Source organism: Oratosquilla oratoria, chromosome 34 (genome assembly GCF_046742065.1).
Source record: "Oratosquilla oratoria isolate Oo_2021 chromosome 34, ASM4674206v1, whole genome shotgun sequence".
NCBI lineage: Eukaryota > Metazoa > Arthropoda > Malacostraca > Stomatopoda > Squillidae > Oratosquilla > Oratosquilla oratoria.
The window spans coordinates 24,691,414-24,716,909 of record NC_134810.1 but is presented as its reverse complement, the minus strand read 5'-3'; the positions used below and the strand labels follow the sequence as shown (position 1 = coordinate 24,716,909).

Below are 25,496 nucleotides of genomic sequence, written 5' to 3'. Positions count from 1 at the left end.
TGCCACTTTTAAGCTAATCTTCTATTACCATGGCATTGGATCATTCGTTGGACTCGTGATCGACAGCTATGTGTGCGCGTGTGCTTTTTATAAAGTTTATTCACCTAACTAATTGCAGCATGAGAGGTGCTACGCTTTGGAAGTCCCGATTTTTTTCACATTGATTAAACTTAGCTTGTAAATTCATTTATAGTTTTAGTTTGTTTTGTTCCACGACCTGAGTGAGTGTTTTTTGTGTGTATTTAAATAGTTAGGATACATGAAATAAGAGTTATGTATGTATTTGCATATTATATGTAATATGATTTTTGTCCTTTTTGACAATGAATGTCCTTTTGTTGGTCAAACGTCTGGCAACTCAACTGTGAATCGTGGTCCAAAACAGCAGACGACGCAATGCCATCCACAGAACAGAGATGACTGTGTTTAGGAAAGGACTTCCACACTTTGCTGTGGGCACCGTTGTTAAAGGCTTTGGTAGAGGCTCTAAGGAGCTGGGAATACCTACAGGTAAGGCTAGGAACGGCATTTTCATAAGGGTATTATAATTAATTTGTTTATGTTCATAAGATATGGTATATAACATCCAGACCCTGTATGTTGTGAATGTTGAACTTATTAGTTATTTGATTACATGATTACGGAGAATGTTGTCAATTGGAGGTAAAATAAGATTATAAGTAATGTTACTACAACTCAAAATTATTTTAATATTTGCGTGATGTTTCGGTTTTGTGGCTTAACTTTAAACAATTGTCAATCGTTGGTCGGCAACTTTGGTTCGGCGGAGTTGCATCATCATTCTTGACTGACGCAGCCGTGAGGCTCACGGGATGTGTACACTTACGTATACAGTACATTCTTGCTTCATCCACAGAAACTTGATCCCTGAACCCAGGGGTAAAATCACAGAATCTAACCAAAGAACGGGTGACACGTTCCTCTGTGCCTATGAAGGTCACCCCGTTTTTCTTCTCTCCACATCCACTTTTTTCCTTTTCTTGCAACTGATATTTTGCCATCATTCTTAATGTCCATCTAGTCTTCCCTGTATCATAAACTTAATATTGCTCCTGGTAGACTTGTTTTGTGCATTTCCATTGTCCTATAGTTATGTGGAAGAACTTACTTTTTGCTATTTGAGGCTCCAGATTTTTTTTATTTTTTTTTATATATTTCAATTTTTGTTGTTTGAAGACATGCTAAAACAAAACCTATTTCAAACACATTACAAGTGATGATCAACAGCATCTCAAACAAAAATAGAGGTGCAACAATTCCTATATAAACAGCATTCATGCAGCACTTGTACAAGAAACCAAATTAGTTTCGGTCAGTCTGTTTTAGTATTCATGCAGCACTTGTTATTATACAAGAAACCAGATTACAACCAGTCGATCTGTTGCTCTTCTGGAAGGCCCATGGTCTTGAGGAATCTAGCAACAGTCTTTGGGTGGGATCGTGAGTCACTTAGGATATATTGTTTTATTGTTTGCATGATTGGTGTGGGGCATTCTCGGTGTTTTATGTCTTCTATGTGGTGGTTACATCAGGAGTAGTTTAAATCTGTGGCCAAGCCTATTCTGTGTTGATACTGTCACAGTGATGGATGGTTACTTTACTCTTACTTTTGTGTGTTTATTCTCGACTCCTGCTCTGCGAGTTTCACCTTGTATCATCATTCTGATAATTTATTACATGTTATAAAACTTGCTAATTTGCATGTCTTGAGACGTGAGTGTAACAATTACTAAATAGGTACGTTTTCAATTTCTTCTTGAAAGTATCAACATTACCAAACCAGATTGCTCAATCAGTAAAGACAAAATACTACCTTCTGCATCAGTCTCATAGGACTAAATCCACAAATTTCAGCCTACCAACACAAACAACATACAGGCATCCCACACTATATAGTGCATTTGTGTACAAAAATTATAATTTCTTATATACGTTTACTCTAATACCTATAGTCAGAGGTAGGTGTCCCTGGAAAGCTAGCACTGCCTAGGGTTCAAATCCAGGACCATTACTTGCCACATAGATATGCGTGTTCACCCTCATTCCAGCCAAAAACAATATGCAAAACTATCCATAGTTTCTCAGACAACTTTCCAGTAATGATCACCATAGAATTTGAAGGAAAAATAAAGCCTACATACAAAACATTCACTTGGTCAATCTAACCATTGCCCCAGGTCTCTTGTGTAAGACACACAGTTCCTATGTAACCAGTCACAGCCACTGGTGGACAGGCCTGTAGGCCCCCATGAATGCATCATAATAATGATACCTACACAAAATGGTCCTGCAAGAAAGACATCAGCTCCCCTTCCTCCCCCTTTTAATGATAAGCATGCCCTGTCACAACAGCTTCCCAATTTTAATGGAAATAGGGGCATGGTTCTAATGGGAAGTAGTAGTCGGAAATTCATTGATCTTGGATCTGGAGACAGTGCCAGCCCTTGTGTCCTCAAGATGGTGAAAGTATTGCTAGGTTTTATAGAATAATGGGGAGATTTTCTGTTATGCATCTAACATGACCACCACTAGTAGTTACCTGTCATAGCTCTCTAACAATAAGTATTTGTAGACATATGAGGGTGCACTAAACAGATGTGCTTATAGTATTTACTGGATTTTTCTTCATCCTATGTTTATTTTTGGTTCAATTTTTCCATGACAGCCAATTTCCCTGAAGCAGTTGTTGAGAAGCTACCTGAAGATATCTCCACTGGGATCTACTTTGGTTGGGCCAATGTAGATGATGGGCCCATTTACAAGATGGTGATGAGCATTGGATGGAATCCTTACTACAAAAACAGTAAAAAGTCGATGGTAAGGTTATATGAATGGCAGTGGAGAAAATTAGGTTCCAGGCAATGGAACAAGTCACAGGATAGTAGGAATGTGTTGGTGAGGACACTGGTTTTGTGTGGCAAAGAATAAGGCAAACTTTTGGGGGGGTTAATCTGTTCAACTTGAGGTCGTGACTTCAGGTGAAAAAGTACTATCCAAAATAAAATCTAAAGGGCTAATTTGAATAGATTTAGCATCATTTCCATCAGTGTCATGGTTATAGTTTCTTGTTCATATTTTTTCTTTCATATGAGAGACTATAAGCATAATGACTGGAACAACACAAAGAGAATGGTTATAGTGAGTCCTCCTTATATGGTAATTCTTTATCCTGTAAATTCACAATTACGGTATTTGGTAATTACTACCCTCGATTCTATTTACGGTAAGCAAAATTCACAGATACAGTATCCACTCGTGTTTTGGAGGTAAAATTAGATATTTTGAAGAGGAAAGAGCAGGGAGAAGGTATGTCTGCCATAAGTCGAAACTTGGGTTCGGTATACGGTAATTTAAATTTGTGGTAAGGTTTTCAGGAACACATGTACCGTATAACGAGGACTCACTGTACTTGTAATTCTATGTTGGACAGAAACGTCATTGAATTAAAATATAAACACTTTTAAAGATTGTGATAAGTTTGAGTTTGTATAAATTGAGTAAATTTAATAGTCAGAAAAAATGTTGGAAGAGTGTAATAGAGCCCCAGGAGTTTCATTTTGTCACACACTAAGAATTTCTTGTGTGCTCTCGCCTCATTCCTGACCTCTTTTTGTTTTAGTTTTTATATCATTGCCCCTTGCTTTTTTTTTTCTGAAGACTTCTTCACTAACAAACTTTTGTTCTGATGTTTCTCAGTTTTCTGAAAGTGTGTGTGTGTGTGTTTATCTTTTTCTGGGCATTGTTAATTTTTCTGACAAGATTGGACATTCTCAAAGGAAGTAAAGTAAGGAAGCAAGGTTCATGTTGAAAGTAAACTCTAGGATGATTTCAATTTTTTTTATTCATCCAGTATGACTATAAGCATGGGCATCTAAAACAGAGCACTATCATCTGATAGACACCATTCTCACCTACAGCCCCTGAAGTTATTTCAATACAAAGTGGCACACTGTGTGATGCAACCTACCATGAGAAGTGGGGAACTTTGATATTTGCCTGTAACCTCTCTCAATAACTCCCTTCTCTTTACTGTATATACTCGTACCTTGTACTTCCCATCTTGTATATTTTCATGATTGTGACAGTTTACCTTTGAAATGTGGGGTCAAATATAATCAGTCTTTTGACATGTCAAGTTTACTTACAGCACAAATTTGACTTCCTTAATGGACTAGTTTTCTAAAAATGTGCAATCTCTTGTAAAAGAAATTGATGAAATCCAGGAAAAAATCTAGTTGTACTTATGCTGTACCCTTTAATTCAATTTGTCTTCAGTCTAAGTATACACACACACACCATATATGTAATACATTGATACATATAGTCTGTCTATATACCTAAAGGCCCTATCCCCATATAAAGGAGGTAGCCAGCCAAAGCATGCACCCAATCTTAACCCATCCATCATGCATTTGTTTTCCTTATTATTTTAGCACCTTATAGATGAAGGGCCATCGTTTACGCCCACCCACAGCTTAAGACAGAATTGTGCAGCAAGATGTACATATAGAAGAAGTCCATTAATGTGAACACAAATATTCTGAAATTCTCGATGATCCAATTCCATTAAGGAAACTTGACAAAATTATATTAAAAGAAAAAAAAATAACAAGAAATTCAAACGGTCCCAAAGCACTGTCTATTGTCAGGAAGATATCCCACCATTTTCAGTTGACACATGTGGAGCATCAATGTTTATTGCTTATTATTCACTTGGTTTTTTTATTATATAGTGCTCAATATCACCATAATGGTGAATTCCACATCCCTTGACAAGTGCTGTAGACGAGGAGAGAAAGGGAAAATGAATAGCTCTCTCAATTTGTGACAAATTGTTATAAAATTAGTCAAAAGAATAAAGCAAATCTTCTGCAAGAGACCAAGGGCAATGGATTGATTGGTTGATTAAAAAGAACGTGATAACATAATTATGTAGGGGTTCAACATTGGCATCTGTACAATGTCTTACACTATGATAGAAAAATCAGCTCTAAAATTTTGTCTTGGGATGAACAATCAGTTTTTGTGGTTTTGCATATATATCATGTCACCCTGGACTTGCTCTCTCTCTGCTTGGGTGATTGTTTTTGAGAACTTGTTGAAAGTAAAACTAATTGGACATAAATTTGATTTAGATTGTGAAAAAATCTTAAAAAAAAAAAAAAAAAAAAAAGTAACCCATTTCATATATTTTATTTTATTCATCCATTTTCTTGTGTATTACTGGTATTAAAATGACCCATAAAATGTCTAACAATTATGAATATATTTTGTGCCCTCAGGAGTCTCGCTTCAAAAAATCTAGGTCCACTGCTGTTCAGATGAAAGGACTTTTGCTCTATATTACTCTTATTTGGCTGGTCTTGAGGCTACTTGGTGACCCATAACTGCTTTTGAAATGTCTGCCATTCCTGTACCACCCCCTTCCATTCTCTTTATTACATTCTGTGTATCTGCACATCTTCATCAATACATCTCCAGTCTTTTGTAGGTCATGCTCTATATCCACAAAATATATCTACTCTCGGCCAAACCACTACTGGTTGGTGCATTTTACTTGTTTTTCCAATAACATTTGTATCCCAGTCCTTTCATTTATCCTATCATTCCTTGCATGATCATATTTCTTTAATGCCATGCACAAAGCCTTTAGCATCTCATATGCACTGCTGCCACAGGACTTCTTGCATTAATACCCAGACCTTGCTCCGCTACATAACATTGTGCACAACCCCTCATCTTAAAAACTCCTTAATATTTACTTTCCCATAATCAACAAATTTCACTTTAAACTGTAGCCTTCTCCCTGCTATTTTAAAATTGTTTTGGCTCAGGTAATTTTGGTAATCATGTAGGGAATTTGAATACTTTGAATTGATAAATGTTATATATATGTATAAAGTAGTTCCCTTGATAGAAAGCAGAAGTGAATGGGGTGGATGCTTTGGATGTATGTGGTTTGTCTACTGAGTAGGTAAAAGCACAAAAGGTATGTTTTTCATCTTTGTAATTGAATGCATGAGGAGGAGTGTTGATATATGAAGTGGTAGGCCCTGCTCTGGAAGAGTTGTCTTGTTACATTTTTTACCCTGTGGAGTGGAGGGACAATGCAGTCCTTTGTCCCTGATGTAAGATGTGTTTGGTGACCTTCCTGTCATTCATCTAGGGCAGTTTTTCTGTAGCCAGACCTGCTATTCTGTGCCGGCACTGTCCTAGTGCTTTGTGGTGACCTGGAGACAACCGTATTAACGTGGTTCTTGTTTCTTGTGGGATTTTGTGAGCTGGTAGAGAGGTGCTCAATGGAGTAGGGGAGTTTGATGGTTGGGTTTTAAGAACTTTTGTGATCAGAGTGTGAATGTTTTTGTGTGGTATATGTTGTAAGTTGGAATTTTTTTAGTAGTATGCAGCTAATGTAGGTTTTTGTAAGTTTTTTTAGTAGTATGCAGCTAATGTAGGTTTTTGTAAATTTTTTTAGTAGTATGCAGCTAATGTAGTTTTTTGTTTCATTCAGATGGTCATGTTTGTGTGATGTAAACAAGATAGGTACTTAGGGTTGAGGGCTCTTGCATAGAACTGCATACCTGTCATTTTCATATGGTATTCTATGGAGAGGATTTTAGTTTGTGTGCAACCTTTAGGTACATCCTCTTTTTTTGTATAGTAAGGTGAGTTTTCCTGATTGTTGGGTTCGTGTTTCTATAGTTCATTTGTTTTCCCATCTATGGTATTTATCCATGTTTTCTTTCTTATTTGTTAGTTTTGTGATGCCCTTGTTGCAGCAATTTTTTCTATGTTTTATTTTATTTTATTTATTTTTTTGTGCATTTATTTGTTTCTTTTTTCTTGTTGGTTTACTGGTTTCTTTCTTTAGGTTAGCTATCTCCTGTGAGTTGTTGGACCTGTATATATTCTTTTCCGTTATCATCTTGGAATGTATCCTACTGGCTTTCTGAATAGTACCATTATATCATCCACTGGCTTGTGTTTAAAGTATCTAATTTATTTACCATTTCCTCGTGTATTCATGCCAATTTGTTATTTGGTAGTTTATGGATATTCTTGTAGGTTTTATTTTTCCTTAGAGTTCTTTGGTGACCATCATTGGGAAGTGGTCTGAAGGGAAGTCGTGTATGGTTTCCTATGTTGTCTGTTTTTGGAGAGAGGATAAACACCTGTGTCTGGGAAAGTTGCTTGTTTGTTGTGTTGAGTATGTTGTCAGGTGAGGTGGTTGCTGGAATTTTAATAAATTTAGGTTAGGGAATTCATCTAATATTTTGGTTCATCTTGGGTGTGCTGTCTGTGTTTTGATTAATCAATTGATCCTTTGCCCCTGGTCTCTTGCAAAATACCTGCAGCCTTCAGGTAACAGGCAATGACCACCAGGCAGGCCCACAAGTCACTCAAGGGAGATATACAATAATGTCTAGGTATTGTTAGTGTAGGGCATTGTAGTACATGTTCTGTCCTCTATGTGGAGGCTGTATCTGGGACAATTAAAATGCGTGGCAAGGCCTGTTCTGTATTGGTACTGTTACAGTGCTTTGTGTTTAGACAAAAAGGGTAGCATGTGTTCATGTCACCTGCTGGTGTGAGAGTTTTTAGGGAGTTGCAGGACCTTAAGGGCTTATGTGGTGAGTAGTATATAAATGTTTATAGGAAACCGTTGAGTGGCAGGGTGGTGACTTTAGCTCGGAAAATGGTTGGATTTTTGTCCATAACAGGATGTTTTTATTTTGTAAGTTTTTGTCCTTACAAAAGTCTTGGTAAGGACAAGAAGGAATAAAAAAATAATTGTATTTATATTGCCACCCAGCCACTCGGATATAATGTGGCTTTCATTATCTGTGTATGAATTGCAATTATTTCAGTTTTGCTGTCTTCTAGTGTTTTTTGTGAAGGATATGGTGGTATATTAATGTTATGAGTTCACCGTTGTGTTGTGTTATTTTCTGTGTTCAGTGAATGCATGTTGTGTGGATTGTGGTGTTTAGTTTCCTGCATAAGTACTGTGTATATTGTGTTTGTGAAGGAACTGAAGTAGCTTCATATGCTTGTTTGTAATGCTATTGGTGTGTATTTGTGGTATGTGTAGTGTTTTTATGTTGGCACTTTTTGGGTGTAACTAATGTGTAGTGGCAGTAGCTCCAACCCAATGTACTGGTTTGTATTGTAGTGTGTGATGGATATGAGGTGGACTCGTCTGTTGCATGATACATTTGGTGGTTGTGTGAGAATGATTTAGGTTTTATGCATGTTAGTCATAAATAGGACTTTAGCCTGGGTAGGTTTCTGTCTACAGCTAGAAGAAAGAGGTATTGGGGAGCTGGTACTAGAGTATTGACCTCCTTGTTTTAAAAAAATGTAGTAATAGAGGGAGATAGGTTGATAGGAAGAGGGAGTAATAGATACGATTGAGCGAGTTTTTGACCCCAGTCAGAAAACTAAGTTTTGTCGGAGTTTCCTCGTTTGAAAGAGAAGCACTGGGGTGTCTGTCAGTCTCCTCCTCTTGGTCAGCTGTGATGTCACTTGCCAGCACATCTTGTAACGCCTTTCAAACAAGCTGAAGATAAAAGAATGGGTGTAGAAGAAGAAAAAAAACAAATTCCTGTAGATGTTTCAGATATGTAAAGAGAATAGAAGTGGGTAAACAAGGCTGTGAGTGTATTAGGGAAGTTTAGGAAAGGAAAAGGAAATGTGCAAGGCAAAAAAGGACACAGTGGAGGAAACGGATGTCATTGCAAATGATTGGTGAATGGAAGAGTTGAGGAAGAACTAGAGGGGAAGGGGGAGCGAGATGAACAGAACAGAAGAAATGGGAGAGGAAGGAATGGAGTGAGAATTTTAGAAGGAAAGATACAAAAAGAGAGAAATAGGTTATCTTTGATAGTACAGGTACTCCTCATTTAACGACCTACTCGGTTAGCGACAACGCGGAGTTACGACGGGCTTTATGACAGACGTTTAACGTAAATCTCCCGAAGTTACGACGTCGTGTACGATAATTAAGTTGGCTGCGGCAAATTTGTATGATGTTATAATTGAACTTGTACGGTGGATATTAGCTGTGAGGTAAAGTGTTCTGAAGCTTAGGTCTACATTACCATCCTGCAAGCTGCAAAAACTACCTGGGGTACAGTATATACCGGTAGTGGTAAATTTTTAGTTTCGACCATGGGCGCAATATAGCAATAGAAAATTAATTATTAATTTTGTAAATTATAATGTATCAAAGTAATATGCAATTTTGTGAGCGGAAATAAAAAAAAAAGGGGGGCTAAAACAAATTTCGTAAGTTACGAAGTCATGTCGGACGAATGGTACACCATGTTTGTTATGATAGATGCTGATGTCGAAGAAATAAAAGGATGATGAATACGTCTAACCTAAACTATACTAACCTGACCTGTGTTTGATAAATCATTACCTGCAAATTAAATGTCATCCGGCTCGTCGTCGTGAGAGACATTGGCAGACGACAAGATGGCGTCCCAATCATATGCTACCGACTTCGTTCATTAGCATATTTTCTTGTAGCATGGTATTTTTTACTTTCATTTCCGCCCACAAAATTGCATATTACATTGATACATTTTAATTTACAAAATTAATAATAAATTTTCTATTGCTATATTGCGCCCATGGTCGAAACTAAAAAAATACCCCGGTATTCAATATGGAATGTTAGCATACGCGGATTTGGTCATATACGGTAATTTCAGGAACCTAACCACCGTAAATAAACAGTAAATAAAGCTTTAATGTACTGTATAAAAGAGGAAAATACACGAAAATAAAGATACATGTATTGCTGGACATTGTACATACAGTACATGTACGTATATGTATACACTTTCGCTTAACGACCAATTCGGTTATTGACAGCGCGCTGGTCCCAATTGTCGTCGTTAAACGAGGAGTGGTTGTATGTCATTAAGAAAGATCAGGAAACTAAATTCAACAGCCCCCCCCTTATGTTGGTCTTGGGGATTCTGATAAACCCACCAGTGGTAATTGGGTTGTTGACCCCTGTCATAGGGAATATGTATATAAATTATATAGATAAAACTGGCTGGTGCTTATGGATAATTACAGTATCATGAGAATTAACAGAAAAGTATTGTATATAGAATGCTTGGCTTTTGTACTCAGCATGATTAATCCCCAATATCTGGTTCCCTGTTGTAGTTAGTATCTGCATGCCGTTCATTCTAACACAGTTTCTTTCTTCGCATCACAGGAATCCTATCTCTTCCAGGAAACCCACATACTGCATACCTTTGATCAGGACTTCTATGGCTCACAGCTCCGGGTGGCCATGCTGGGCTATGTAAGACCTGAAAAGAACTTCAAATCTCTTGGTAAGTGAATTTTCCACTTTGGTCATGAAACAGCCATGGGTAGCTTAAACCCATTTGTAGTATAGCTCTAGTTCCGGTTGATGTCAGGGAGTTTTACTTGGTTAAAAGATTATAAAAACACCCCTAAGCCTAGCAAGAATTCTGATATGCTAGAATATTGAAGAATGAAATTCAGATTGAGAGCTGGAGTACCAGACCAGTAATTATTCTCCTCCATTATTTAAAACCATGAACGTGTGGCTATAGAACTTGCTCATAGAAATTACAACTGTATATTACACATCAGAATACAAATTTATTTACCACAGTTCTCTCCCCTTCCCCATAAAGATGAGCCATCTTGTCTATGGGGACAAAAGGCTCATGTGTTGCATTGACAGATAAGACTATAGCATGAAGAATTTTTCTGGTTTCCTGGTAGGATCATCTATGCTGTAAAGGCTAGATAGGGCCTAGTAGAGAGCCGGTAGCCACCAAGTAAGGAGGGTAAATGATGCATTACACTGACCTTCCATCATGGAATAATTATGGCAATAATTAGTTCTAGATTAAAACCTGCATCCCTACAGTGGCTCAGGCACTCCCATAGATGTCTCCATGAAAAGAATGTACTGTTATGTTGAGATAGCTCAGGATTTTATTGCTTACTGAAAGTACATATATACATATACCAGAAGGTAATTTTCCCCACATAATGGGGCATGAATGGATTCCCCCACCATGCACCAAACTGACATTCAACAAAAACCCCACTCATAGTCTGGGTCTGGCCATTTCAATTTCATATTTCATATGAATAGTCATACAGACTCCCACCACCAGAGCTTGGCATGTTACCACCGGACAGGTAGTGCATGATTGATTTTAATTTCTTTAGAATGATTTTGATGAAAAAAAAAATTAAATGGAGAAAGTATTTACATCTTACAAATATTCTCAAGAAAATAATACCTAAACTACAACATTAATATTCTCTATTCTAAAACATAAAATAAATAGAGCTGGACATTTGCATTACTGTGTTAGCAACACACTACCTGTCTGGCAGTAATGCCAGCTCTGCCCACCTCATTGCTTGAATCAGAGGAAGTGCAGCTAGACACAGCACCATCATATAAGGGCCCATAATAATAACAGCAAAGCAAATAGAATTTTTGTTTAAATGTTCCAGGTTAACCTTTTTTATCAACATGGTAACATTTGAATAAATCTTTTATTCACTTCATCTGTGTATTAATTGTAATTATTTCAGTTGTGCTGTCGCGTAGTGCTTATTTGGTTTTTGTTTTGTTGAAGGGTATGTTGTTATATTAATGTTATGCATTCACCCTTGTGTTTTGTTTTCTGTGTATTCAGTGAATGTGGGTAGTGTGGACTGTGGTGTCAGTTTACATACATACTCCCACCCATTCCATCCCCTACATACTCCACTCACCTCCACCCTCTTCCCTCCCTCTTATCTTGGCACCTCCTGGATGACGGGTCATCCCTGCATCTTGTCCACTGCCCTGGGTCAGAAGCAGTGTCGCAAGACACAGCACATCCACAGCAAGACCGCTTCATTAATTCGGCAACCCACCCCCCTCTCCGTCCCCTTGTGCAGAAAATGAGAAGACTGGGAGGAATCCCTTTAGGGCTGCATCAATTTATTTCTAATACATACTCCCTCACCCCCTATCCCCCACCCACTCCCCCTCATGCATCACAGCATCATCCATACACAACCCTTCTCCATTCACCCCTATCTTCTGTCCTCTCCTGTTCTTCCTCAACAGACATTCCTCTCTTTCCCAATGCCCCTTTTACCCCCATCCATCCATCTCATCCTACTACGCCCCCTCATATTCACTCCTTCCACCTCTGCCTTCCACACCTCTTTTACTAATCTTTCTTCACTCATTCTTTCCATGTGTCCAAACCATCCTAATACACTTTCATCAACCCTATCTCCCAACTCCCTTTCCACCCCTGTTCTCCTCCTCCACCTCCTCATTTCTCTCTATCTAGCCTAGTAACCCCTATCATACTTCAGGCATTTCATCTCAAACACATTCAAACTCCTTTCTTCCTCTTACGTTCCATGTTTCTGCCCCGTACAGTGCTGTCGGCACAATCACTCCTTCATACAATCTCTTTCTAGCATCCATTCCCAGATGTGTATTTCTCATTACACTTTTTTTTAATCCCCCAAGGCATTTACGTGCTTCTCTCGATCTACATTCCACCTCCACCCCCACTCCTCCCTTACCTGCCACATTTGCACCCAAGTATCTAAAACTATCCCCTTCCTTCTGTCTCTCTCCCTTAATACTCACTTCCAGCCTGCTGTCACTCTCTCCCCTTGTACATCTCATCACCTCACTTACCCACATTTATCTTCAACTTACTTCTTTCACACACCTTCCCAAACTGTCACTAACTTCCTCAATCCCTCCTCAGCAAACAACAGCTGGCTTATCTCCCACTTTTCTCCATTTTCTTTAATCACTCTCCAACCCCCTACCCACTACCCTTGCATTCACCTCTCGCACCACCCCATCCATGTATAGATTGAACAGCCAGGGCAACATAACACATCCCTGATGAAGTCCCACCTTTACCTCAAACCACTCACTCTCTCCATTTCTAATCCTAACACAAGGTCTACTACTCTCATAAAAACTCTTGACTGCTCTTAACAGCTTTCCTCCTATCCCATATATTTGCAATACCTCCCACAGTGCCTTCCTGTCTACCCTGTCATAAGCCTTTTCCAAATCCATAAAAGCCCAAAAAACATCCTTACCTTTTCCTATAGCTTTCTTAGATATCTCTTATCACAAAAATCTGATCTACACAACCCCTACCTGTCCTAAAACCACACTGTTCCTCACCATTTACTCCCTCTCTTCCTCTCCTAATCCTCTCAATCAAGACCCTCCCATAAGCCTTCCCAACTACACTCAACAAGCTGATCCCTCTGAAACTACTACACTCACATTTGTCCCCCTTTCCCCTGTAAAGTGGAACCATACATAGTTTAAGAGGTGATGTAGCCCAGGCTGGAACAATACACGAATTCAAATCTAAATATGATAATTGGAAATCAAAGATATAAGTTAAGTTGGACTTGTTGGGGAGCGTACCAATGGAGACGCACTTGCCCTATGCAGACGTATTTGACACAAAAAAACTTATACCAGCCGGTGGTGAATAGATAGGAGCATAATTATAGGCTCAAAAAATCACTTAACTATCCCCCCATAATGTGACAGTCTTACCTTTCTAATCCAAATAGGTATGTGACTGCAGGAGATGAAAAAAAAGTACTGTTTTTGAAAGAGTCCTTACAAAAACCTAAAGTTGTGTGCCTATTTGGATTAGGAAGGTAAGACTGTCACATTATGAGGGGATAGTTAAGTGATTTTTTGAGCCTATAATTATGCTGCTATCTATTCACCATCGGCAGGTAGAAGTTTTTTGTGTCAAATACGTCTGCATAGGGCAAGTGCGTCTCCATGGGTACGCCTCCCCTACATGAATTTAAGGCTTGGGATGGTAAATTGGAGAGTAGGAGATGGGACCCTACAAGCATTACTTCTTTCCTGTATATTATATGTACTTGTATAAACCAAGAGTTTTTCTTTCTTCTTTCTTCTTCTTCTTCTTCTTCTTCTAAGGGAGGTAGCTAAGTCAAAGGCATGTACCTACTCCCCAACCTTTCCTCCCTCTCATCTTGCTCCTCATGGATGATGGGTCATCCCTGTATCCTGCCCTGAGTCAGAAGCGATGCAACAAGACACACTACATTCACAGCAAGGCTGCTTCACTTAATCAGTGACACCCCCCCCCCCCATCCCCTCATGCAGAAAAAGAGAAGACTGGGAGAAATCCCTTTGGGCTGCATCAAAATATTATTCACACAGAAGCACTCCCTAGGAGTCATGTGCCCCTAGGAGTCATGTGCCCCTCCCTTCTGCACATGACAGTATCATTTACTCCACTATCCACTCTCCACTATCCCTCTCTCTTCTTCCTTTCCTCAACAGAAATCCCCTTCTTGCTCAATGCTCCCTGCACCCCATTCATTCATCTTGTCCTTGTGTGTCCCCTCTAATTCACTCCCTCTCCCTCTGCCTTCCATTCCTTTTTTAATCTTTCTTTACTCATTCTTTTCATATGTCCAAACCATCCCAATACTCTTTCATCAACCCTATCTCCCAACTCCTTTTCCACTCCTGCTCTCCTCCTCACCTTAATTCTCACTATCCAACCTAGTAACCCCTATCACACTTCACATGCCAATACCTGTACTATCTTGACACCTACCCTAACATATGGTTCGGAGAATTGGGTGATGATAAATGTGGACAGGAGCAGGATTCAAGCAGTGGAAATGAGACAACTGAGAGCCATAATTAGAAAGACAAGGAGAAAGAGCGAGTAAAGAATGAAGATATATGAAAAAAAGTTTTGAGTCTGCTCCATGCAAAATAGATGCTACCCAGCTAATATGGCTGGGGCATTTAGAAAGAATGGAAGACAAAAAGAGTTGCAAGGGGATCCTGAGGGTGGATACCAGGTAGAAGAAGACCAAGAAAGAGATGGAAAGAAACTTTTGAAGAAGCCCTCAGTAGACATGACTTGCACAATGTCGAAACTCTGAGGGAGGATAGGGTCTTCCAAGATAGAGCCAGATGGAGAGGCATGCTGGTACCGCTGACAGGCATAATGCCTGCTACTCAGAGCTGAAGTAAGAAGTAAGATATAGCTGAGTGACCCCCGTATTCTGTGAATAGGTTTGATTACATTTTCTGTGGTTATAAACATTTAGGCTGGCTGAGCTGGTTAGGGTGTCGTTACTAGTGGCGAAGGTCGAGGTGAGGGCGGTTCGAATCCTGCCACCGGCGAAGTCGAACCAAGGGCATGGTTCATTAAATTCCACGCTACAAAGCCTTCTGTGAGGGGCACCGTCCAAACCTCCTGATAGGGGGGGGGGGGGGGAGTGTGTGAAATTAAACCATATCATCATCATCATAAATATTTAGGGTGAAAGAGAACAAGTATAACAGCTGTAACTTTATATTTTATAATGTGTGTATTGTGATGCCTCATTGTACAGCTGGCAACCTAATGTGCACACAAGTATTCAACTCTTATTGAAGAGGTTAAGGCTAGGTATGATAAATTGGAAAGTAGGAGACAGAACCCAATAAGTATTGCTCATTTCCTTTATACTACAATTAGATGAATACTCTTTGTTTTTCTTAAACCCGGCAGCTACTTTTTTCCATCAGGCCTGTTTGTGAGTGTGCTGCACGCATGCCAGGTTCACATTTATTGAGTTGTTGGTTCAGAGCCCACACTCCTTTCCAATTTCCAGCAGTGACTGTAACCTACCTGAGCAGTCCATGTGTCTAGGGCAAAGGTGATGGGTTCAGCCACAGCTATGCACCCACTGGTATAGACTCCTCACCACCTGTTCATGTAGCTTCTGGGAACATTCTACAAAGTAATCCAACTTCTTCAGTGTTGTATATACATTTAAGCCTTAAATAATGTTCATCATAAGCGTCCTTCAGTTTCATGCTAAAACTTTCCACAAATTTGTCATCAGCTTCTGGTGGATGAGAGTGGAATGGGTGGGAGTGGGTGCATGCCTTGACTTGGCTACCTCCTTATAAGGGTGAAGAAGCCCTTGGTATATAGATATATTCTCTTTGTCTCCCTTCCCGCCATATCCTCCTTCCTCTCTTCCTACCTTCCTTTCTTTTGTAGCAGTAATTTGAAAATCTTCATCATGCAACAGTAAATACATATACTCACTGCTGCCCACAAATCATCTCCCAGGCAGAGTTTAAAAATATCAAGACCCACACCACTTACGAGGAAAGTACGCTATTCACAAATGGACCTGAGCTGTGTGGCATCTTCCCAGAAGTTTAATTTCCTTTTATTATTTTTATTTGCTTTTTTTCTGTTATTATTTTTTCCCCTTTTTTTCTATTCTTTTCTTTCCTACTCTCACCATTTGCCAAAAATTTCATTGCCATAACATCCAGGCATTCAGCAATGTCTCCAGTAGTTAATGCACTCTAGAAGAGCAGGAAAACCCTCATCATTCAGCAGGAGATGGGGATGTTGTTGGAGCATTATAATTGAAAAAGCACAGACTGTATCAATAACACCATGTTAACATACAGAAAGGAGGCAGACAAATCTGTGCACGACTAGCATGAGGAGATCCAGGAGTGCAAGGAGGAATGGGAGTAATTGTAATTATACGTATATAGTGAAAATGTTCAAAAAAGTTTATTCCCCTTGATAAGGAAAGGTGGCCTAGCCAAGGCATGCATCCACCCTTTACACATCCCAAACCCATTTCCTGTACTTCTTATTCTAGCTCATTATGAATGAAGGATTATGCCTGTCCTCCACCCACTGCTTAGGTCAGAAACAATGCAGGAAGACTGCACCTCCACAGCAGGGCCCAACAGCCACTGCTGCATTGCATTGCTATCCTCCCCATTTGTCTACTGAAGAATATGCAGAGCAGACAAGAGGAAATCCCTTTGGGCCATATTGTTTTATCTTCCATTCACCCCTACCCAGAGACACCCAACAGATATATCAGTAAGATTGTGGGATAGACGTATGGACTGCTGCAGAACATTAACCTCATTAATACGACTCGGATTCTCACATGCAGCATTGGATGCATGATGTACAATGATTCGATGATGCATCACAATACTCATGTAATAAAATGTAAAGTCACTGCTGATCTACTAGTTCTCTTTCACTCTAAGTAATAATAAATACAGAAAATGTGATCAAGCCAGTTCACAGAATTCAGGGGTCACTCGGCTACAACTAAATAAATAAAATCAGGATGTCAACGGCAGCATCCTCATATACCCACTCGTGCCTCATGATACCTACATAGGTGTCATTGTATTGAAAAGTTTAAGGTGTTTTTTTACTGTATACAATGCTGCAACAATCGCCCACCATCATCTTCCCCCCTTAAACATCAATGACAAAGCATCAGGAAAATAAAAACAGGACTCTTAACTGAACTGTAAACTCTATACTGATGCATAAAATGTAAGATAGCACATGACAGTATTATGAGATTGTCCGCTAGAATAGAAATGCCAATGAACTACAATCCAAAACAATCAACCTCCCACCACACAGAAAAGTGGATATTGGTTTTAATCCTGCAAATTTCTCCAGCTTGATAGTGGAACCCTAATGTTCCTTGTTTGGTGTGTAAAATTAATTTTCACTCTAAACCTTTTCTTTTTCTGATTTACAGATGAACTGATTACTGCCATCAAGGGTGACATTGCTGAAGCAGACCAGCAGCTGGAAAAGACAGAGTACATTGAATTTAAGACCCACCCCTTCTTTGTTGACAAGACCTCCAGTGACTTCCCTTCCTTCAATGGTTTGGTATCCAATTGTGTCAGTGATGATGAAAGTACCAAGAAGTCCAAAAAGCAGCAAGAGACGAGAATTGAAACATCTATAAATGGGGAAGAGAAGAGCTGAAGTCTTTTAGGTGGTTAGTTAAGGGGGTTGGATTGTTTTTATTTAGTACAAGGATGATATTATAATGAGGTACTTGTTAGGTTCATTTTGGTGAGTATGAAACTTCACTTCCATTCTTTTGATAGGTATCAACTTTTCATACTGTTCTCTTCAGGAATCTTTGTATTAGGCTTTGAGGAGTCATCTCATGATGTCAGGGCTTTTATATTGAATGTGGTATTGGGTAGAATAGAAGGAAGATAAATGGGCAAAAAGTGATGTGTTTATCAGCACCTGTGTGAGCCTTCAACTTCAAAGCATATGATAGTGTAAAGCAGTGGTTTTGTATCAGTTGAGAGATGCTGGAGTGGAAACTGCTGCAGTAGAACAATTTTAGTCTTATATCTGGAGGACAAAATTTAATTGCAAAACAAGAATTGGTCAAGAAGCTTTAATTTGGCTGACCTGATTAGGCTGTTCAGGAAATGTACATTCTGTACTTTTTACGTATCAACAAAGGAGATGGCATGGTAAGCTTGAATTTTGTTAAAAAGTGAAAGGATGAGGAAAGTAAAGAGGATTTGATATTATATCTTACATTAGAGGTACCAGTGATGAGTACTTGCAAGTGATGATCCTGGATGATGGACATCAGAGAATAATCTCCCTGGTGCTCATCAGAACTAACACCCTTGTTCCCATCTGAAGGTGCAGCCCAAAGGGGTTGACACTTGTTCTCCTGACAGAACCTGAGATCTTTATCAAATTGAATTGCAAGCCCACCACCTTTTCACATAAGGAGAGCTGACAACCAGCAACTGCTCTCTTCCTACTGCTCTAAGTTGGTGACTTGGAAAGTGACCCACACATATACAAAGAATGACAGTCCAAAGTTTCTTCCCAGAGAGATCTGTGGGAGAGCATGAGGACCATTGCCAGCCACTAAGACTGCAGATTTCCAGTCAGTGAAATTTAAGGCAGCAAACATTATTACTATAGTCAAGATGTGAGGTTTCATCTTGTTTACTTAAAGTGGTTACAAATATTGGTGGGATCTGAAAGATGTGGTGGAGCACTGAGTAATTATTAAACCAAAATAAAAACTTATATATTTCCTGATCACTTGTATTTTTGTGTGGATATGTACGCTTGTCCTTATAAAGTACTTAAACATTTACACACACATGTATGTGTAGATTTGTGGTACAGTGGGTTAGGTGTTGGACTAAGTACTCCAGTACTGGGTTTGAGTCCTGACCCCCCACAGAAACAAACAAACAAGCTGTGCTGACACATTTGCAGATGATGCAAAAATCATAAGATGAGTGAAAATGAGGACCATAAGCTGTTCAAAAAAAATCTAAACACTATATTAGCATGGCGCAAAGAATAAAAAAGTTTTAATACCAAAAAAATGCTAAGTATTGGAAATGGGCAATAACTCTAAAACACCATCTTTGAACTATTCCTTCAGAAACAAATCAAAAGAAATCAAAGCAAAAGAAATGAGGAGAAAGATTTGGAAATGTTGATAAGGCAGACTGTTTTCTGACGTATATATCTGCAGGATTGTGGAAGAGGCATGGACTGCTGCAGAAGACGTGAATGGCTTTTTACTATATGAATGAAGAAGTGATAAACTTGTAGATAGCCTGATCCATACAAGGCAAATAAATGCAAAGGATAGCAACCAAACTTGTTTTCAGCCTGACATAAACTATATGAGGAGAGACAGCCTGACATAAACTATATGAGGAGAGACTAAAGCACTGGGTCAGCCAACACTGGAAGATTGAAAAGAGCCAGCACAATTACAATATTCAGGTCACTAAAGGGGATATACTGCACTGACCGAAGAGACCTCTTGATTAGAGATGGAAATGTTTTAAGAAGTCATGAGAACAAACTGAGAAAGAAGTCTAAAGGATGTGTAGGAATAGTTATCCATGCAGATGCATGGATACTTGGAATAGCTTAAAGGTATAGCCCAAGTTGGAACAAAACATGAATTTAAATCTAAGGAAAATGAGAATATAGACTAAATTGGAACGTACACAAATTTGAAGCTAGGTATGATAAATCTGAGAATAAGAGATACTCCATGAGTGTTTTTCCTTTCCTATATATTACAATTAAGTAAATACACACACGCACCTGCCTTACAAGGAAAACTGGCCCTTTGATATATGTATGGGCCCATCATGCGTAAATTTCAGCCACATGGAATGTTGAAAGTAATCTTAAGTTTTTGTATATGTAGACCCCTTTAGCTGCATTCCATTGTGGTGACTCTTACAACCAGCTTAGTTTTTATCATAATTGATAGTGTTTAATATTACATTCTACCCTGCATTTAAAATGTCTCCATTCAACAGATCTGATGCACTGGACAAAATTCAGTGATCTGAATGTAGTAGAGAAAAAAAAATCCCTTGCTGAATAGGTAATGACTGCTGACTTCAAAACTGGTTGCTGGTAGTATGGGTGTTGCATTTTTAATTCTCACTGTGTGCCCTCATAATGAATTGATCTTTTTTCACATGGATTTTAGTGAACTTTTTGTGATTCTACAGTGTACACTAATTGCACAACCATGACATCCATGGAAAGTGTGTCATGAAAGTGGGAGTGAATTTAAATGTTGCACAGAAACTTGATCACATTTAGAAGTTTGTGTAGTGGTCATTGATACCCCATGTCTGTTGCGAGTTGGAGGCAGGAAAATATTATGATGTTAGTAAAGTTATAAAAAAAAGTCACGAGTATGAAGTGAAATTTAGTGTTGATGCCTATGTAAACTTATCTGGTGTTTTTAAGCTACAGAAGGCACTTGACTTTTATTGGTGTGGGACAGTTTCTAAGTCACGTGTCTAGTAGTAGTAGGAGGATAGTCACAAGTTGTCTGTTCCACATGAAAAGATGGAAAGAGTACATTTCAAATTAAGATATATCTTGGCCTCTGTCCAAAGACCAAATGTCAGCCCTTTGGGGCATGCATCTCCAGGTGGAGGCAATGGGGTTCGTAGGCTTTGAAGATGAGGAGCAGGGAGATGATTTTCTTTGATGTTCGTCTCACAATACCATCACTAGCAGGTGCCTGTGGTTGGTCCCTGTCTGTATACAGTAAGGGGCCCCTGTATATGAACAAATTTACTAAAAAAAAAAAATAACTCAAACAATGAAGCACCTCCCATATCTTTTCATATCAGTCACAAGTCCTTCTTCCTCCCCATCACCACATTGTACCTCTCTCACACAAGCTGGGGAAACATCTCTAAAATGTTGGGAAACTTCCAAATAGTCAGCTCAACACACATACCTCACAGCTTACATATCGATTGATCTTTAATTCCTGACTTTACCATCCACACCCCAACATTTCTTGGTGGAACAGAACACTGGTTGTACCATAGGTCATAGAACTAAGAAGAGAGCCTTTTGCTGTCTCCATAATCTCTCCACCCAAGAGGTAGATCTCATTTCTGTTAAAAAAAAAAATAATAATAAAATAAAAAATGTTAAACACAATCTTACAACCTGTGTGTGTCAGTTACTCGCAAACCCACCTCAAAATTATTGAAAATGCAAAAACTCGACAAATTGTTCTTACACTTGTTCCCCATCTTCCAAGTCAGCAACCAACTCCTTCATCATTCCTTGAAGTGACAGACACACATTTTCATCGGTTTCTAACCATACAGACCAACCTAAATTCCTGTCTGGAAAAACTACTCTTTGATCCCATTCACAACCTGACATTATAATTAACATCTCCCAACTATTCACAGAAGCATAATTTTGTTTCCCTTTCCAATTGGAAAGCAACAGCTTAAAGCTTAGACAGTATACATTTTGATGTATGGTTTTTACACCTAACTGCACTGTTCTTTATATTAAACGTGTTCAACTGAACAAGGATAGAGGGCATCTTTCCTAATGTCTGGGGGGGGGGGGAAATCTCCCTTTATCCTAACTGGGAAAGGCCAAACTTCCCCCAAACAACTACCACCCAGTCAAATCTCACAAATTACCTCTGTAATCTCCTAGAATAGAGAATCTCTCTCTGACACCTGGCAGCTGGAATACCATTCCATTCTATTGTCCTTCTAGTCTTGTTTAAGTGTTGGTCACAGTACCATTGGCAGCTTGGTGCAAACAGAAACCATTTCTACCATACTTGGTAACCAGCATGTGTCCATAATTATTTTTCCTTAAACTGCTTATGACCAGTCTGGAGGTCTTGGTTTCTACACATTTCTAGGATTCCACAATACTACAATAAAATATTTATATGCAGAATAGAGCTACCCCCTCCCATTAGAAATCCATCTTTCTATGACTTGATTTTATCCCTTTCACTTCTAGAGCTCCCTCAGCAGAAATTTGCATTATGCCCATTCATTTGGCATGACATTGGGAGACTTGCCGTCCACATTAGAAATGACTGACAATGCTCTTCCAGTCACATCTACCCTGGCCCAAAGTTTCACCCTTCTATGCCCTTACTTTACCTTCACCACACCTTGAAAAACTAGATGCCATCAACATCAACACAGGTGACTCCTGTTTTTACCATGGAGTGGGCTTTACAATAGCATCTTGTACAGACAGTCTGGATCTTTTACCCCCTTTATCTTTTTCCATCCAACTGACATTTTCACCACCTGAACTCTCCCACCTCCGTAATCCTTCAAAATCCTCTCAGACTTGCACAGTGCTCTAAGAGATATTTCCACTCACTATTTTGATCAACCATATATTCGTCCATGAAATCCACCCATGGCTTGTTCAAATTTCCTCTAGCTTTCAAGTTTTTGCTCTTGTGATGGGTGTCCTCTCATGTTGGCATCGCCAGCAATAAACAAGCCTGGGGATAGCAGATGCCACCTGTGTAGCGCTGGTGGCCAGGGATGTTTGCCGCTGTTTGGCCCCCAACTCTTGGGGTTTGGGGGTGGTCCCACGATGAAGACGTTGCGGCACCATTCCTTGGGGAAACGGGACTGCTCAGACAGTCAGTCTAGGGAACAACAACAACAAATAAGCCTTCTCAGGATAAAACATTGAACTCTTTTATTGCTTCCACCAATCTGCCTACAACAAGCTTCTACCTTATCTTCTAATCCACACTACAAAATTTGGGGGGAAGATGTTGGAACGCCTAACAAACCATTTAAAAACCATCAAACCACATGCATACCCATAGCCCATTTCCAACCAACATAACTGATGCTTTGAGATAGCATAAATACACTAACAGTACATTCTCATTTCTATATGGGGGTGAATATGTTAGTACAAAGTTTTGCTCATGAAAGCTTTATAAAGTCCATGTACTTTATAAAGCACAAATGAGCAAAACATTGTACCAATAGACTTCATCCTCACTTGGTGCTTTTCCTGATTAACTTATGGGGAGTTCTTTCATTCTCGTCTTCTCCGTATATATGATAATGACAACCCTCAATCTCGCATGCTTTTTTGTGCTTCCCCTTCCTATAACACACATTTTACTTGAGTGTTCTACCTACTCAGTCCCTCCCAATCTCCTACTTTCTCTCCTTCCTCTTCAAACAACAATTTCATAATGTTAAGAGAATCTACACCAGTTCACATACCTTTTTTCCATACTTTCCCTCAAGAATCTGATATTTCCAATCCATAATAATCTCAAACCAGCATGGTAAGATTATTTGTGATGTGGAAACAGGCCTCATGAACATAACTCCTTGCATACTACAAGAAAGTAAACAAATATTTTGACTATGATAACATTCCCACAGTTTAGGAATATCACTCCTGATATCCTTGTACCCTACTAGCTGACCCAGACCTTCCATCTGACTCCATGAACATGAAATAGTTCTCAATAATGGTGTGATACTGTCCATAAGGTCAAAGGCACTGGTGAATTGTTGGCAAAATACAAAGATAATACCACCCACCTGAAGCTATTGAGTTTCACATTGATGGACTAAGGATTCCCCCAATTAGTGTACTGAATGGAGAGATAAGTGTATTATTTTTTGTATTATTTCTGTTCTTTATTTTTGTTAATCCTGTTATATTTGAGTGTTATTAGTTTTATTTATGTTGTTATTATTGGGATGCTCACTGGCCATTAGCACATCACTACTTGCAACGGAATTCATAGTAAGGCCAAGTTACATTAAATTCCCTACTTAAAGATCTCCATAAGGAGGTATCGTCCTAGCCCTTTCTTGGAAGGAGAGTTCATGACGTTAAACTGAATGAAAAAAAAATATGTATGTATTATTATTATATTTGATAAGAGGTAAAGAATTACCACACCAGTTGTTAATGGTTCACTTGGAAGTTGAACATATGGTCTAATTTTATGTGGCACAGTGAAACAACCTTGCATCACATGTGAAAGTGCATACCTCTTGTAAGAGAACCAGTCTTATCATTGTAAAAGTTTTGTTGTTTTGTGTATTTATGAATCACATACAAAAGTGGTGCAGGCATACAATATCAAATAATTACAGATGTAGAAGAGGAAGCCAGATGATGCTTGGTAGAGTAGATCACAGGTCAGATGATCAGCAACAAATTGATCACAATGTCCAGTAATTGTTGCATTATGACTGATCAGCTTCCATGTGCCTCGTATTGTACTTTATCTTGAATGTATAGTATATATATTTACCATACTTTCCCTACAAGGCTTTAGGGTATAAAGCTCTTGTTTTCATAGGATATGGTAGAATTTTGTGAAGTGGATGAATTTTGTAACCATTTCACAAAGGTAAACTTGAACAGTATTTCATTTATTCATAACTGAATCAGGCTTTGTATTTACATATTAATTTATTTCAAGTGATGCATTTATTATATGGTGAAGATTATATATTATGGGGTAAGTCTGGAAATAATAGTATTTTATTAAAATACTTGTATTGATTTACTACACCTAACCTGTTCTTGGAGATTAAGAGGCAGAACTTGTGAACTCAATAGCACAAGTTCTGTATATGTGGCCATCACTTCTTCCATGATCTATTTTTAAACTTGGTGTGATCCATGAAACATCTTTAGGAAATTTTGCAAATATCTGCACTCATGACCCACCTATGGGCCAGGCTAGTTGCGGCACGAAAATACATACATATACCAAGGCTTTTTCCCCCTTACAAGGGAGGTAGCCAAAAAGGAAAAGGCATAAAATCATTCCCACCCATTCCATCCCTGAATACACTCCACACCCCTCCACCCTCCCTCTTAGCACCTCCTGGATGACGGGTCATCCCTGCACCTTGTCCACTGCCCTAGGTCAGAAGCAGTGTCGCAAGACACAGCACATCCACAGCAAGATCACCCCGCCCATTCCACCTCATGCATCACAACACCATCCATATACAACCATTCTCCATTCACCCCTGTCTTCTGTCCTCTCCCGTCTTTCCTCAACAGACATCCCCCTCTTCCCCAAAGCCCCCTTCACCCCATCCATCCACCTCATCCTAGGACGTCCCCTCATGTTCACTCCCTCCACATCTGCCTTCCATACCTCTTTTACTAGTCTGGGGTATTGGCTGCTTGTTATTGTGGCAAAGGAGCATGCAGTTGATACTTTAGGGTCTA

At 39.1% G+C, this 25,496-nt stretch overlaps 1 protein-coding gene across 2 annotated transcripts; it reads left to right on the top strand.

Annotated features, from left to right (window-relative positions):
• Window positions 1–351: 351 nt before the first annotated feature.
• Window positions 352–24,805, top strand: Rfk (Riboflavin kinase). 2 transcript variants are annotated; one of them, XM_076173243.1, is made up of 4 exons: window positions 352–510; window positions 2,687–2,838; window positions 10,277–10,379; window positions 17,680–24,805. In XM_076173243.1, the coding sequence occupies exons 1-4, from the start codon at window positions 417–419 to the stop codon at window positions 17,913–17,915; spliced, it is 585 nt and encodes a 194-aa protein (XP_076029358.1). In that variant the 5' UTR covers window positions 352–416; the 3' UTR covers window positions 17,916–24,805. The 2 variants fall into 2 exon arrangements, with proteins under 2 accessions (XP_076029358.1, XP_076029357.1); XM_076173242.1 differs by having other exon boundaries at window positions 10,259–10,379.
• Window positions 24,806–25,496: the final 691 nt, after the last annotated feature.